Genomic DNA, 15,807 nt, shown 5'->3' with positions numbered 1-15,807 from the left:
AACAAAACAAACAATCACTGGCAGTCTCGTGGTTCAGATACAGAAAAGGGTAGTTTTTACCGGGTTCGGGTTCTCATTCAGTCCAATAACCCAGCCCACTAATCAGGTATACAGTGCCTATAGAAAGTCTACACCCCCTTTCAAAATGTTCACCTTTTGTTGCCTTATAGCCTGGAATTAAAATGCATTAAAATAGTTATTTTTTTCATTGATCTACACATCCTACCCCACAACTTCCAAGTGAAAAAAATATTCTAGAAATTTGTAGAAAATGTATTAAAAATAAAAACTGAAATAGCAATCCTAAATTAGCTCAGGTGTAACCAATTGCCTTCAAAATCACATACCAAGTTAAGTGGCCTCCACCTGTGTTAAATTGTAGTGATTTACATGATTTCAGGATAAATTCTGCAGTTCCTGTAGCTTCCCTCTTCTGGGTAGTGCATTTCAAAGCAAAGACTTAACCATGAGCACCAAGGCGCTTTCAAAAGAACTCCGGGACAAAGTTGTTGAAAGGCACAGATCAGGAGATGGGTATAAAAAATATCAAAGGCCTTGAATATCCCTTGGAGCACGGTCAAGACGATTATTAAGAAGTGGAAGGTGTATGGCACCACCAAGACCTTGCCTAGTTCAGGCCGTCCCTCCAAACTGGATGACCGAGCAAGAAGGAGACTGATCAGAGAGGCTACCATGAGGCCAATAGCAACTTTGCAAGAGCTACATGCTTTTATGGCCAAGACTGGTCAAAATGTGCATGTGACAACAATATCCCAAGCACTCCACAAATCTGGCCTGTATGGTAGGGTGGCAAGACGGAAGCCATTACTCAAGAAAGCCCACCTTGAATCCCGTTTTGAAGTATGCAAAAAAACACTAAGGAGATTCTGTAGCCATGTGGCAAAAAGTTTTGTGGTCTGACTAAAATTGAACTTTTTGGCCTAAATGCAAAGCGTTATGTTTGGCGCAAACCCAACACAGCGCATCACCCAAAGAACACCATCCCTACTGTGAAGCATGGTGGTGGCAGCATCATGTTATAGGGATGTTTCTCATCGGCAGGGACTGGGGCACTTGTCAGTATAGAAGGGAAAATGAATGGAGCAAAGTACAGAGAAGTCCTTGAGGAAGTCCTGCAGCCCTCTGCAAGAAAGCTGAAACTGGGACGGAAGTTCCACCAAGTATTAACTCAGGGGGGTGGAGACTTCTCCAATTATGATCTTTCAGTTTTGTATTTTTAATATATCATTTTTTTCTCAATAAAAACTTTTTTCCCCTTAACAGTGTGGAGTATGCTGTGTAGATAAGTGGAAAGAAATCCTTATTTAAATGCATGAAACTCTGAGGCACTGACACAACAAAATGTGAAAAAAGTTCAAGGGGGGTGTAGAATTTCTATACACACTGTGTGTATGTGTATATATATATATATATATATATATATATATATATATATATATATATGAGAACACATTGGGAGGGATCTTAGACCATTCCTCCATACAGAATCTTTCCAGATCCTTGATATCCTTCGGTCTGCACTTATGGACCGGAGGACTTTCTAAATCATAACCAAAACAAAAGCCCTAACAATTAGTAATATGACATTACACAACAAACTATGTCATTACACCATAGTAAATGCAGTTTAACTCAATTTGCATCAAATGAAACAGAGAATGCATCTTATAAATCAAAATTCCAGCACCCATCATGCTATTTTTATACGTATGTTCATTATAAATGCACATTTATTATGATGGGACATTTTGCATTTTCTTTTTAAATGTTTTCAATACAAAATACTTACCACATCAAGTTCAGAATGGCGGCACTCACTACCGAGAAGGCTGGACAGCTGGCAGCTGCATTGGAGGGGGAAGTGCTGCAGGACAACCTCACCACTGAAGTGGCTGGACGGACAGTATACCACCCTGTCTGGGTAGCAGTGGTCCAGGAACCCTGCATACTGGGCCTGGACTTCCTGCGCTACACAGGTGGGCAATTATATCTCAGAACCGAGACATTGCACCTGCAGGAGGGCCCGACCTTGGCCTTGGCCTACCCAGGGGAACTTGGCTTCCCCCAGAGGGACCCCTTTGCTTGGCAATTTCAGGCCTTGCCGAGGGCCCAACGACACGCTGCAGCTAGCCGGTGGACCTCAGCCCTCCCCTCTGCTGAAAAAAGCAGCCGCCCGCCACCGCCAAGGCTTGCAGCCCACAACCTCTGGTTCTCTTGTCCGAAGGACGATGACCATGCCCTGGAACAATGCCAACACCGGGATGGAGCCGCTGGAGTGGGGGAACTCAGCCCTCCACTGGCCCAGGCAAGCTCAGAAACACCAACCCCCCTCCTCCCTCTCATCTTCTTCCAGCGCCAACGTCATCGAGCTCCCTCCACGGGGCCGTGGCCGCCCCGAGGATTGACATCACTGCACCCACGATCTCGTCCCAGACGCAAGCCCCTGCACCCTGCTGCTACCACAGTGACCACAGTTTGACGTCCGAACTGTGAGGGACTTTGCCCGGAGCAACAGGTCCATCTGTAGGAGCCGTTATTTGCTTATTGGTCCAGCTTTGCTACTACTTTGGAGGATGTGGGCCGGACACACCTTGTCCACTCATCCCCATGTAGATGAGTCCCTGGATCTGGTGTCCGGGTCCAAATGGTTCTCCTCTCAACCTCCAAAGCGATTACTGGGAGGTAGCTTTGTCCCCCTCTGCCTGACTCAAGACTGCCTTCTCCACCGGCCACGGGCTATGGCAATTTACCGCGATGCCGTTTGGACTTTGCAACACCCTCGCAATGTTGGAATGGCTTATGGAGAAGGTGTTGGCCAGGGTGTCCCCAACGGAGTGTCTAGTCTATCTAGACAACCTGCTGGTCCATGAGAGGACCTTCCAGCTGGCCCTGGCTTCCCTACGAGAAGTGCTCCGGTGAGTGACGGAGGTGGGGCTCAGGCTGCACCCGGAAAAATATACATATGGATGAGGTACAGGGGTTGCCCTGTGATTGTATTAACTTTAAAATAAGCAGTCTAAGGCGATTTTATCCCCTGAAATACCCCAGGGCCCAGTTACTTATTCAATTTTAGTTACATTTGTGCATATTAGCGAATAAGAAGCTGGAATGCAAATAAGAAGCTGGCCAAAATGTGCATCGTCACATTAAGTTTTTGTTTGTTTGTTTGTTTGTTTGTTTGTTTGTTTGTTTAATTTTGTAATTTTCCAAAGTAGCCTATAGTTTGACAATTTGTGGCTACTCTGGAGAATAATTCAAATTAGTCTCACTTAGACATGAATGGATGGTTGGATCGTCTTCAGATCGGCTTGAGGTAAAGTGAATTGTGTTGTGTGTATTGCAATGGGATTGTATTTCAGCTTGGGATAGTTATACACACATATACACATAGGGACACACAAACAGCTGCTTCTAACTTAGAATCCATGTTGCCAGGGAGACTCGGTCTGACTTGCTATCACTCTGTTTTTTTACTGGCGGATAGTCGTATTGACCGTGCTGAAGCAGGCAGAAAGCTAACTGGTGGAAGTTTACATTATCCACCACTTTCGTCTTTAGAAAATGGACACAGACTCTTAGATCATTAGGCATTCCGCCAAAAGAAACTGTCAGAATAACGAATTAACCAAACTGGATAAAGTCCTGCCGTGTTTTTTGCAGATTTAGTAAATTCTCAATTCACAGCAGATCTCTTTTGAAAATAACACCCAGAGTGTGTGAAAAACCCGATTTCACAATACTGTAGCATTGCGTGTAAATGAAGGAGGCTCACTCAGGATTTGCAGGTTCTCGAATTCCCACTGTATTAAGTCAGGACTCTACATTAGGGAGTGGTTAACAGAAAGTACTGATTAGAGGAGAAACTTCAAAATGGAGCAAGGTAACCAGTGGTGTACCACAGGGATCAGTATTAGGTCCTCTGCTATTCCTAATCTATATTAATGATTTAGATTCTGGTATAGTAAGCAAACTTGTTAAATTTGCAGACGACACAAAAATAGGAGGAGTGGCAAACACTGTTGCAGCAGCAAAGGTCATTCAAATTGATCTAGACAGCATTCAGAACTGGGCAGACACATGGCAAATGACATTTAATAGAGAAACGTGTAAAGTATTGCATGCAGGCAATAAAAATGTCTTCATCTAGACAATGTGGGGAAGCTATACAACAGGCCAACAAGATGTTTGGATATATTGTGAGAAGAGCTGAATTTAAATCAAGGGAAGTAATGTTAAAACTTTACAATGCATTAGTAAGACCTCACCTAGAATATTGTGTTCAGTTCTGGTCACCTCGTTACAAAAAGGATATTGCTGCTCTAGAAAGAGTGCAAAGAAGAGCAACCAGAATTATCCCGGGTTTAAAAGGCATGTCGTATGCAGACAGGCTAAAACAATTAAATCTATTCAGTCTTGAACAAAGAAGACTACGCGGCGATCTGATTCAAACATTCAAAATCCTAAAAGGTATAGACAATGTTGACCCAGGGGACTTTTTTGACCTGAAAAAAGAAACAAGGATCAGGGGTCACAAATGGAGATTAGATAAAGGGGCATTCAGAACAGAAAATAGGAGGCACTTTTTTACACAGAGAATTGTGAGGGTCTGGAACCAACTCCCCAGTAATGTTGTTGAAGCTGACACCCTGGGATCCTTCAAGAAGCTGCTTGATGAGATTCTGGGATCAATAAGCTACTAACAACCAAACGAGCAAGGTGGGCTGAATGGCCTCCTCTCGTTTGTAAACGTTCTTATGTTCTTACACCGGGCTGGTATTAGCGTGCTGCTTTACAAGCCAGTGGTACAATTACAACTGAGCAACCGAGTGCTACTCAGACTGTGATGAATAATAAAAAAAAGAAAAGAAAGTAAAATAAAATGCACTGTTGCAGCCTAAGTGTAGTCTGGTTTCTTTTTGCTGTAGTCCCACATCACTTCAGCTCTCCTTGGCTCTGTCTTCTGCATTCATTTTCTCACTCCAGCTTGTCTCTCCATCTGAGCAGCAGCCAGGCAGCAGAAGCAGCAACCCGCTACATAGCCATCAATCCCAAGCAGACCAGGCTTCCCGCTCTCAATCCCCTGATGGTTGCAACATCTCGTCCCTTGGTTTGTGCCAACAATGTTGCAACTGGGTACCACTCGTGCGGCAAGCCAAGCCCCTGATTGGTGGTGATTCTGACGTCCTCCGAACACCTGCTGCATTGAACTGTTGACCTTGGGTCACAGAACCTTCCTGAACGCTGGTACAGCAGACCCAGTGTCGTTACAATATAATCCCAATCAAATACGGAAATCGTTTTATCAAAGTTTTGAAAAACCGACCCCTAGGCATTCTTGAATAGATGCCAGAATGTTTTATTTATTTTTTATTTCAAGTACTTCTCAATACTTGCTCCGCAGCGCCTCACAAAGCCTCTGGCTCCTCTCACTCCTATGCCTCCACTAACAAACTTACTGTGTTTTTTTAAACAGTCCATGATCAGACGCACATAAACAGGTTCAGATACAGACATCGATGAAATGTAGACCTGTGCAAACTGTCCATTACTTTTTTATCCCAGATAAAATTTTACAGGACATCAGGACCTTCTATAAAATTTCAAACTTAAGCGTCCTGTGTCTTTTTACTCCTGTGCGAATCGACCATGTCAGTGTTATGTTAGAATTGATATAGCATTTCCGGGGTAACGCTATGATTGTGCAACTCTTAAATGGATGCTTTGAACAGTGCATTTGAAGATATGTATGTAAATACATATCACTCAGTTATTATTTATTTCTTAGCAGACGCCCTTATCCAAGGCGACTTACAATTGTTACAAGATATTACATTATTTTTACATACAATTATATTATTTTTTACACATTATTTTTACATACAATTACCCATTTATACAGTTGGATTTTTACTGGAGCAATCTAGGTAAAGTACCTTGCTCAAGAGTACAGCAGCAGTGTCCTCTATCTGGGATTGAACCCACGACCCTCCGGTCAAGAGTCCAGAGCCCTAACCACTGCTCCACACTGCTGCCCCTGAATATTTTATTAATGATCACCACCTAATATTTACAACACTAGAATTGTGAGGTTGAAAGCCAGCAAAGGAAGAGTAGACAAAAAATAAGACTTGACACCTTTTTTAGTTGCATGATTTTAATTGAAATGTACACTTACAGCATATATATATATCTATAGTGTTTGCTAGATCATTAGGTCAAACGTATCAGTACAGTTTAATCAATAAATTGTATTGATGTTACATGCATGTAAAGTTCAAGGGAGCAGTTCATTTGATTTCATTTGTACACTTGCATGAAGCAGGACACCAAGCCAAAACCGATGGGTGGCCACATCCAAAAGTCCCTTTCAGAGCAGGACAGTTGGTATACATGTCCGAGTAGGAACATGGGTTTGCTTTTAAGAAAGAGGAAAAAACCAGTTATATACTTGAATACACATGCATATATGCTGCAACAGGTATTTTCATTGGCACCAGTCTTAATAGTGTTATTTGCATAACTGAATTACATGTTCTGGAACATAGCACATAAATTAGCATCTACAATGATTTTTTAGTTGTTCTGAACCAATAAAACCAATTTAGTTTTTAATACCATAAAGTAATAGCTTCTATACTTACTGCAGAGCTTATCTTCACAAGCACTTGGGCAGTCACCGCATGATGGACCAGCTTTGTAGGGTGTGGTTAATAAATTCTGGTCGTTTCCTCTGTACAGTGTAAGATACAAAACAGATCAGTATTGAATGCCTAAATTTGTAAAGAATTGTTACTTATAGACACTTAAACTTTGTAACAGTGCAAAAGTAGTATTAGTTATATCCCAAAAATGTGTACTGTTTGTTTGTTAAAGAAGCCTTTATAATGCTTAGAATTTTTGCTTCAGTTTAAATTATATATATTAAAAAAAGCATAACTTTACAGAGGGCAGTACTGGCATACATAAAAATACTCATATTTAGAACCAGGGCAATGAGCAACTGCACAGCCAACCTTGTTAGACCTGTACCACACAACCTAAAAGGGAATTGAAAATCATTCACAGCAGGAACTTTTAAAACAGAAAAACACACATGTCTTTGTCTAAAATGCATTGGTGGCTATCAATGTAGTTCGGGACAGGACTTTTTATTATTATCATAGATTCTTCTATGAGAAATTTGATGTGACATTGGAGATAAATAATGGCTGCAAATTAAGATAGATGCTAACCTAAACTAGTGAGGGTATAGTTAGTAGTTTTACCTGGGTGTAATGTCCAACAACAGCACCATTTGTTGATCCAACTCCATACTTAAAATCTTTGACTTCATCATACCAGGCCTGGACTGCCATATCCCAGGAATCTGCACTGGAGGACATGTAAAGATTCTCACCACACCCGCTAGCTGTGAAGTTTAAAAACATATAAATGAGGGCTGTCAATTAATCGCAGTTAACTTCAGCGATTAATGCGTACATTTTTTTGGCGATTTTTTTTTTTTTTTTTTTTTTTTTTTTTTTTTTTAAAACACAAATTTATCCCACTCCTCTGTCCCTCTTAGCATACAGTAATTTGTTTCCTGCTGCACCATTTTAATACACTCCAGTGCATGCCAGGATTGAATGAGTGTAGTCATTGTTTGAATATAAAATTAGTCACAGAACTGTATTATGTAGCAAAACACTCAAGGACTTGTGAATAAAATATTACTTACATTTTATTTTCCTAACAAATAAACACTTATAAATTTAGATTGTTTATTTTTTATTTATTTTTAACAAAGGCACCTTTGTAACACTCCTACAGATCGATCAATCACCTGTTTGCACCTGGTTACTGAGAGACTACAGTACTGTGTGTTGAGAAACTGGCACTGTCACCTTGGCAATGATGACACAAATAAAATGTTTATTTTGTTGTTCATTTCATTTGTTGTTATTTACAAAAATGCTGGCTGGTATATGGAGTTGGGGGTTAAAGCCTGTGGTGATTAACTAACTATGAATTACTACCTACAATAATTAATGTACTCACACGGTCTTCACTAAAGGCAGTAAGTTTCACTGTAGCCTTCGGGATGAAATTGTTAGCTAGGTGGCTAGTAGCTACATTTTTTAAATTAGCAGTGGAAGAAAACCGCTTCAGCAAGTACAGTAAAATCTGCCAGAACTGAGGGACACTGAATCTACTATTGGATACTTATGAGAGCATAACAAATACAAAAGAATCTATGTTTTAAGCAAAATATTATGTTAATGTTCATTCTGGTAATTGTTTATTTATTAATTTTAAAATGTTAAGTAAAACGTGGCCTATTTTTTGATCTTGTTAGTACAACTGGGCCCTTTGCTAATTATAACGAAGGACCAACAAATAGGGTTCAGAATCCAGAAATAGGAAACAGGGTTTTTATGCAGGGATGTTTTTTGGATGATAATAAAAATAGCAATAAAACAATTAAATGGATGCAGTAATCGTACCAATGAAATATGCGATTACAACCAAGGTTAACTGAGATTAAAAATTTTTCTCTCAAGATTAATCGCAATAAAAAAATAAAAAAAAATGTAATCGCTTTACGGTCCTTATATATTATATACACAGCTCTTGAAAAAATTAAGAGACCACTGGTCTGACAACACTGCATCTTTTTTGTTATTTTGACCAGTTGTCATTTTCTGCAAATAAATGCTCTAAATGACAATATTTTTATTTGGAATTTGGGAGAAATGTTGTCAGTAGTTTATAGAATAAAACAAAAATGTTCATTTTACCCAAACACATACCTATAAATAGTAAAACCAAAGAAACTGATAATTTTGCAGTGGTCTCTTAATTTTTTCAAGAGCTGTGTATATATATATATATATATATATATATATTAGATGACCTGTTGAACAGATGTCCAAAACATCTGACTTTTTATAAGTGATAGATGAATAGTAGTTATATTAGTTTTTTTAAACACTGTGGTGGACCTATTTTGTCCTTTTGAAAGGAATCTGTGGTCTAAATCATCTGAGGTTACAAACTGTATGTATACGAGGCTAAAAAAAAGGTGCAATTGGGAGTAACAATGGGTGGGCAACTTTTTCCTATGATATGGTCAGTGTGATCTGACAAACATTCCTGAACAAGTCATTCAGTACTTAAAAAAATAAATAAAATGTTTTATTTGTTAAAGCATAAACTTTTATTGTGGTGCATAATGCTTTTTAGTGTAAGTCCCATCCATTTCCAAATTCCGTCATTACCATGTACTGGCTCTGAAGACAGATCAAGTAAACATGTCATTTTCACTGTTTCACCTTAACAAGTTCAAGTGGGCTGGCACTTGCTGGGTGTTCAGTGCTTGAGTGCTATTGCCAATGTTAACGTTACGTTGTGTAGCTGCACAATGTAACGTTAGCTAAACAACTATGTATTTTTAATAACAAACATCTTCTCAAAACAGAGAAATTACTGTATAATGCAAAACAACAAAACATTCTATATCATTATATCAACTATCAGTCAGAATTATATTTCTTGACCAATGCAATTAAACTTTAGAAATTAACACTTTTTGATCTAACCTTTCTTTTTATCAAAAACATACATTTGCACTGAATTTTTAAAACATAAACCCCTCAGAACCTTTAGTAATGAAGTCACTCCTGCTAATACTACTGCAGTTTTATATATAAAAACAAGCCCTGTCACGGTAATCACATTACAGTTACAGTAATGACAACATGCTACGGTAATGACTGTTGTGTATTTAAACAATGATTTAAGCAGTTTCTAATGAAATTACAGACTCCAAATGCATATTTTCTATTGGAAATAGTAAAACCTTCAAATCCATTTAATGTTGACCAAGAGTAACATTGGTGATCAGCACTAACATTTCACTAATGTAGTGCCCCTCAAAACAGAGACAAATAATGTCTTTCCAACATATTATATGTTTATCTGGTTGTACTTCTTTTAGTTTTGAACAAAACATAGATTCTGCCACAGGCTATAATGTAGCCCACATGTTTTGCATAAAGACAAACTAGTCATTAAAGTATTATATGTGGCATTACTTCAGTCCACCTCTCCCAGCTCACTTTGTTAATTTAAATTTGTTGAAGGGCAACACCCCAAATGCTCTGTGCTTTGGTTGATCAATTATTATGTGGCAATAGTAATATACCTGGGTGTGGAGTTATTTTGTTTTTGTACAGTAATAGTGTGTTTTGAATGTACAAGGGATAAACAGTATAAAATGTCATCACACTTTTATTAAAATGTCATTACAACCTTTGTTTGGGCAAAAAGAGAGTCCAGCCCCAAGAACGAGCACATCAGTGTTAGGAACATGCAGATCAAATCCTTCAGTGTTAAGAACAAGCAAATGGAATAATTTGGACTCGCTGGCTTTATTTTGTGATAACCCTTGAAATACAGGGGGTGCCAAATATTATAGCCAGCTGTAATATCTGGCATCCCCCTAGGCAAAAAGAACAGGGGAGCCAAGGGACGGGCAAAACAGCACAGCAGACACACTGAAGAACGTATTGCCCCAAGGTAATTCCACATTTTATATAGTGTGTGTACATATATCCTATAATAAATAAAGACTGTTTTGAGGTAATGTGTTTCACACACCTGTACCCAATAATTAAAACATGCCAGCCACAGCCCTATATAGTAGTACTCCATTGAGGCTGGCTTTTCTATATAAAAAAAAACACCTTTCCCCGAAATAAAGCCAAGTGTATCATATTGTAGACTTATATCTCTTAGTAAAAATAGTTGAGATTCGCAAACTACAAAATGGACATCCCATTTTCGTATCATTAGTGCATGTGCATAAACAGGACATTCTCAAAATATTATTGCAACCCATAACCCAGGCAGGTGCAGTTCTGCCATAATGCTTGGGCGGGCATCCCACGGATTGTGTAGGTAGCTGGCGCAATCCAGGTGATAATCGTATAATCAACTTTTTTTTGTCTAATCTGCACTGTCACTGCACACAGCTTTGTTGTAAATTATAATTACAGGCTAGCAAGAAAGAGACGAGTATTTTTCTCTCTCTGGTAATTTGTAACAATTGTAAATGTTCTAACGTCATCACTAGTAACCAACGAGATCACTCCGAATTTCGAGACAGGTGTCGCAGCCTAATGCTCACCCCTGGCTAACCTAGGCTAATTCTCACCCACGCGAATTTTAGCTTGGGCTAATTCGCGTCCCCTCGCGAGAATTAGCCAAGGGGTGAGAATGAACCTGGGCAAGAAATTCATCATACTGTCCTTATATTCCCTCTCGCCCTCTCCGTTCATCCTCTACTGGCTGACTTGTTCTCTCCCTTGTCCCCCTGTGGTGGAACCAGCTTCCGGTTAACCGCAGGAATATTTAGTCTTTTAATGCTTTACATCATCGTCGTCTTTTTTTTTTGGCCTGTAATTTATATATTTTGTTTAATTTTCTGTAAGTCGCTTTGGATAAAAGTGTCCGCTTAATAATTAAGTTATAATAATAATATAAAAAAAACTCAGCGTCCAGAGAGTTACGTCTTCGGAATGTAGATAAATAAATGAACCAGACACAACAGTAAGAATTCATACACATCAGCTTACTTTCGCGTGGTAGGGAAACTTGTTGATTGCAATAGACAGGTGGTAAGATGCAACACACCAGACACGGAGAGATCGTATATAAGTTCAAACACCACGTTGTCTGTATGTTTAATGGTTTTCAGATTGTTTAGCCTTCCAATAAAGCAACAGTTTATGCTTCTTAAATCAAAAAGAAAAATAAACAGAACGTAATTCTTCAATACGTAAAAGTAACAAAACAAACAATCACTGGCAGTCTCGTGGTTCAAGAAAAGGGTCGTTTTTACCGGGTTCGGGTTCTCATTCAGTCCAATAATCCAGTCCACTAATCAGGGTCCAGTTCCGTTCCAAAGACGTTGCCAAGTAATCCTTTGTTTGTTTTGTTTATCTTTTCTTTCTCGCTCTACGCCCGCCGTCCTCCACGTCTTTTCTCCTCCATTACACACAAACGCAGATTGCCGGTCAGAGCATATTTTATACCGGTGCGCTGATTCGGGGCACCTGTCTCTTGTTCTCTTGTTGAGCTCGTTAAAGATGGATACAAATGACAAGAAAGATGAAGCAACATAACGTCCATCAATTATCATACCCCGTGCCATATTACAATATATATATATATATATATATATATATATATATATATATATATATATATATATATATATGTAAATTCAAATGATAAACTTCCCATCCCGCGCTGAGGGACAACACAAACGTAAAACGCCATTAAGTGGGGCTGGCATTGCAGAGGCGATTTAAATCTGAGAAGGTCTAGTTGATGTCTGTGTCTCTGTAGTCCTCTGGGTGAGTACTTAAAACAAATGTACACGTATACTCTAACGTTAAGTCTTGCGTTTAAAAAAATGCAGGGAAGTCAATTTTCTAACGGCAGCTGGCTCTTTGAGCTAATATATATATATATATATATATATATATATATATATATATATATATATATATATATATATATATATATATATATACAGTGCCTATAGAAAGTCTACACCCCCTTTCAAAATGTTCACCTTTTGTTGCCTTATAGCCTGGAATTAAAATGCATTAAAATAGTTATTTTTTTCATTGATCTACACATCCTACCCCACAACTTCCAAGTGAAAAAAATATTCTAGAAATTTGTAGAAAATTTATTAAAAATAAAAACTGAAATAGCAATCCTAAATTAGCTCAGGTGTAACCAATTGCCTTCAAAATCACATACCAAGTTAAGTGGCCTCCACCTGTGTTAAATTGTAGTGATTTACATGATTTCAGGATAAATTCTGCAGTTCCTGTAGCTTCCCTCTTCTGGGTAGTGCATTTCAAAGCAAAGACTCAACCATGAGCACCAAGGCGCTTTCAAAAGAACTCCGGGACAAAGTTGTTGAAAGGCACAGATCAGGAGATGGGTATAAAAAATATCAAAGGCCTTGAATATCCCTTGGAGCACGGTCAAGACGATTATTAAGAAGTGGAAGGTGTATGGCACCACCAAGACCTTGCCTAGTTCAGGCTGTCCCTCCAAACTGGATGACCGAGCAAGAAGGAGACTGATCAGAGAGGCTACCATGAGGCCAATAGCAACTTTGCAAGAGCTACATGCTTTTGTGGCAAAGACTGGTCAAAATGTGCATGTGACAACAATATCCCAAGCACTCCACAAATCTGGCCTGTATGGTAGGGTGGCAAGACGGAAGCCATTACTCAAGAAAGCCCACCTTGAATCCCGTTTTGAAGTATGCAAAAAAACACTAAGGAGATTCTGTAGCCATGTGGCAAAAAGTTTTGTGGTCTGACTAAAATTGAACTTTTTGGCCTAAATGCAAAGCGTTATGTTTGGCACAAACCCAACACAGCGCATCACCCAAAGAACACCATCCCTACTGTGAAGCATGGTAGTGGCAGCATCATGTTATAGGGATGTTTCTTATCGGCAGGAACTGGGGAACTTGTCAGTATAGAAGGGAAAATGAATGGAGCAAAGTACAGAGAAGTCCTTGAGGAAGTCCTGCAGCCCTCTGCAAGAAAGCTGAAACTGGAACGGAAGTTCCACCAAGTATTAACTCAGGGGGGTGGAGACTTCTCCAATTATGATCTTTCAGTTTTGTATTTTTAATATATAATTTTTTACTCAATAAAACCTTTTTTCCCCTTAACAGTGTGGAGTATGGTGTGTAGATAAGTGGAAAAAAATCCTCATTTAAATGCATGAAACTCTGATGCACTGACACAACAAAATGTGAAAAAAGTTCAAGGGGGCGTAGACTTTCTATACACACTGTGAATATATATATATATATATATATATATATATATATATATATATATATATATATACAGTCACCTCCAAAATTATTGGCACCCTTGATAAAGATGAGCAAAAAAGACTGTATAAAATAAATAATACCAGTAAGGATAACTGCACTGAGTCTTTTTCTATAATGTTTAATGAGATTGGAGAACACATTGGGAGGGATCTTAGACCATTCCTCCATACAGAATCTTTCCAGATCCTTGATATCCTTCGGTCTGCACTTATGGACCGGAGGACTTTCTAAATCATAACCAAATCAAAAGCCCTAACAATTAGTAATATGACATTACACAACAAACTATGTCATTACACCATAGTAAATGCAGTTTAACTCAATTTGCATCAAATGAAACAAAGAATGCATCTTACAAATCAACATTCCAGCACCCATCATGCTATTTTTATACGTATGTTCATTATAAATGCACATAGACACTTTATTATGATGGGACATTTTGCATTTTCTTTTTAAATGTTTTCAATACAAAATACTTACCACATCAAGTTCAGAATGGCAGCACTCACTAATGGCTGAGAGCCTACCAAGAAGGCTGGACAGCTGGCAGCTGCATTGGAGGGGAAAGTGCGGCAGGTTCTGCTGGACCTGGGCCAAGATGAGATGGTCCATTATAACGTGCTAGCCACAGCCCTAGAATGCCGCTTCGGGAGAGTTGAGCTTGTAGTCGGCCTGCGCCTACTCCTGGCTAACCGAACCCGAGGACCCGGGGGAGAAACTGGGCATACTGGTGGCTGATGTCAGCTACCAGGCCCAGAGAGGGTACCCTGATTTCCTGCCAGCCATCCAGGAGGACCTGGCCATGGAGGCCTTTGTCTGCGGCCTAACCATGACTGCCTGCATCAGCAGGTCCTGCTCATTGCCCCAACCTCCCTAGAGCTCGCAGTGGCTTACACAGAACGAGTCGACGCTGTGCTCAAGGAGGGGGAGCCTGACTGGGCCTCTGGAGGGGGAGCAGAGACTGCAGAAGAGGTGGCCCGACCACACACCACCCAGAGCCCTCATGGCCCAACCCAGTGAAGAAGAAACCCTGCCTGGCTTACAGAGCTAGTCACCATCATACAGGAAGTGATCACCTAGCCTGCCCGGGCACCTGAGCCCCGCTCGTGGCTGTGCTGGGGCTGCAGCCAACTTGACCACCTACAGTGCCACTGCCCTGCATCGGAGACTGCACCGCCACGCCTGACACAGCAGCCACAGGGGAAACGCCAAGGGCCCCGCGTAGATGGAACAATGCGGGCACCCCACACCATCCTTTTCACCAATGATCACCAGGCCGCACACCAGCAACCGGGACCCACAAGTCCAGCTGGGAGAAAGCCGTGGACCGCAGACAGCACAGGCCGGCCATAGTGGTTGGGAGGACCACTGCAGGGGATGTCTGCCACGTCCTCATCTGAGTCGAGGGGGTTCCATGCACTGCTCTGGTGTACACCGGTTCAACAGTGACTCTGGTCCGACCTGATGTGCTCCTAGCCGGGGTCTGGCTGGAACCCACCACTGTACAATTACACAGTTTGACAGGGGAGCTAGTGCTGATGCAAGGGAAGGACAACCTCACCACTGAAGTGGCTGGACGGACAGTATACCACCCTGTCTGGGTAGCGGTTGTCCAGGAACCCTGCATACTGGACCTGGACTTCCTGCGCTACACAGGTGGGCAATTATATCTCAGAACCGAGACATTGCACCTGCAGGAGGGCCCGACCTTGGCCTTGGCCTACCCAGGGGGACTTGGCTTCCCCCTGAGGGACCCCTTTGCTTGGCAATTTCAGGCCCTGCTGAGGGCCCAATGACACGCTGCAGCTAGCCGGTGGACCTCAGCCCTCCCCTCTGCTGAAAAAAGCAGCCGCCCGCCACCGCCG

At 40.6% G+C, this 15,807-nt stretch overlaps 1 protein-coding gene across 1 annotated transcript in view; it reads right to left on the bottom strand.

Moving 5' to 3' along the window:
• Positions 1–6,214: 6,214 nt before the first annotated feature.
• LOC117410354 (cysteine-rich venom protein natrin-1-like) overlaps positions 6,215–15,807 on the bottom strand; it is a 29,558-nt gene continuing 19,965 nt past the window's right edge. Inside the window, exons 5-6 of the mRNA XM_059025729.1 lie at positions 6,663–6,751; positions 6,215–6,436 (exon numbers count right to left, since the gene is read on the bottom strand). Of these exons, the coding sequence (XP_058881712.1) occupies positions 6,309–6,436; positions 6,663–6,751 (217 nt within the window). The 3' untranslated portion in view covers positions 6,215–6,308. The remainder of the gene's footprint in view (positions 6,437–6,662; positions 6,752–15,807) is intronic.

Source organism: Acipenser ruthenus, chromosome 6, assembly GCF_902713425.1.
Source record: "Acipenser ruthenus chromosome 6, fAciRut3.2 maternal haplotype, whole genome shotgun sequence".
Taxonomy (NCBI): domain Eukaryota; kingdom Metazoa; phylum Chordata; class Actinopteri; order Acipenseriformes; family Acipenseridae; genus Acipenser; species Acipenser ruthenus.
The sequence above is the reverse complement of the archived record's forward strand: the minus strand, read 5'-3'. Positions and strand labels throughout refer to the sequence as shown.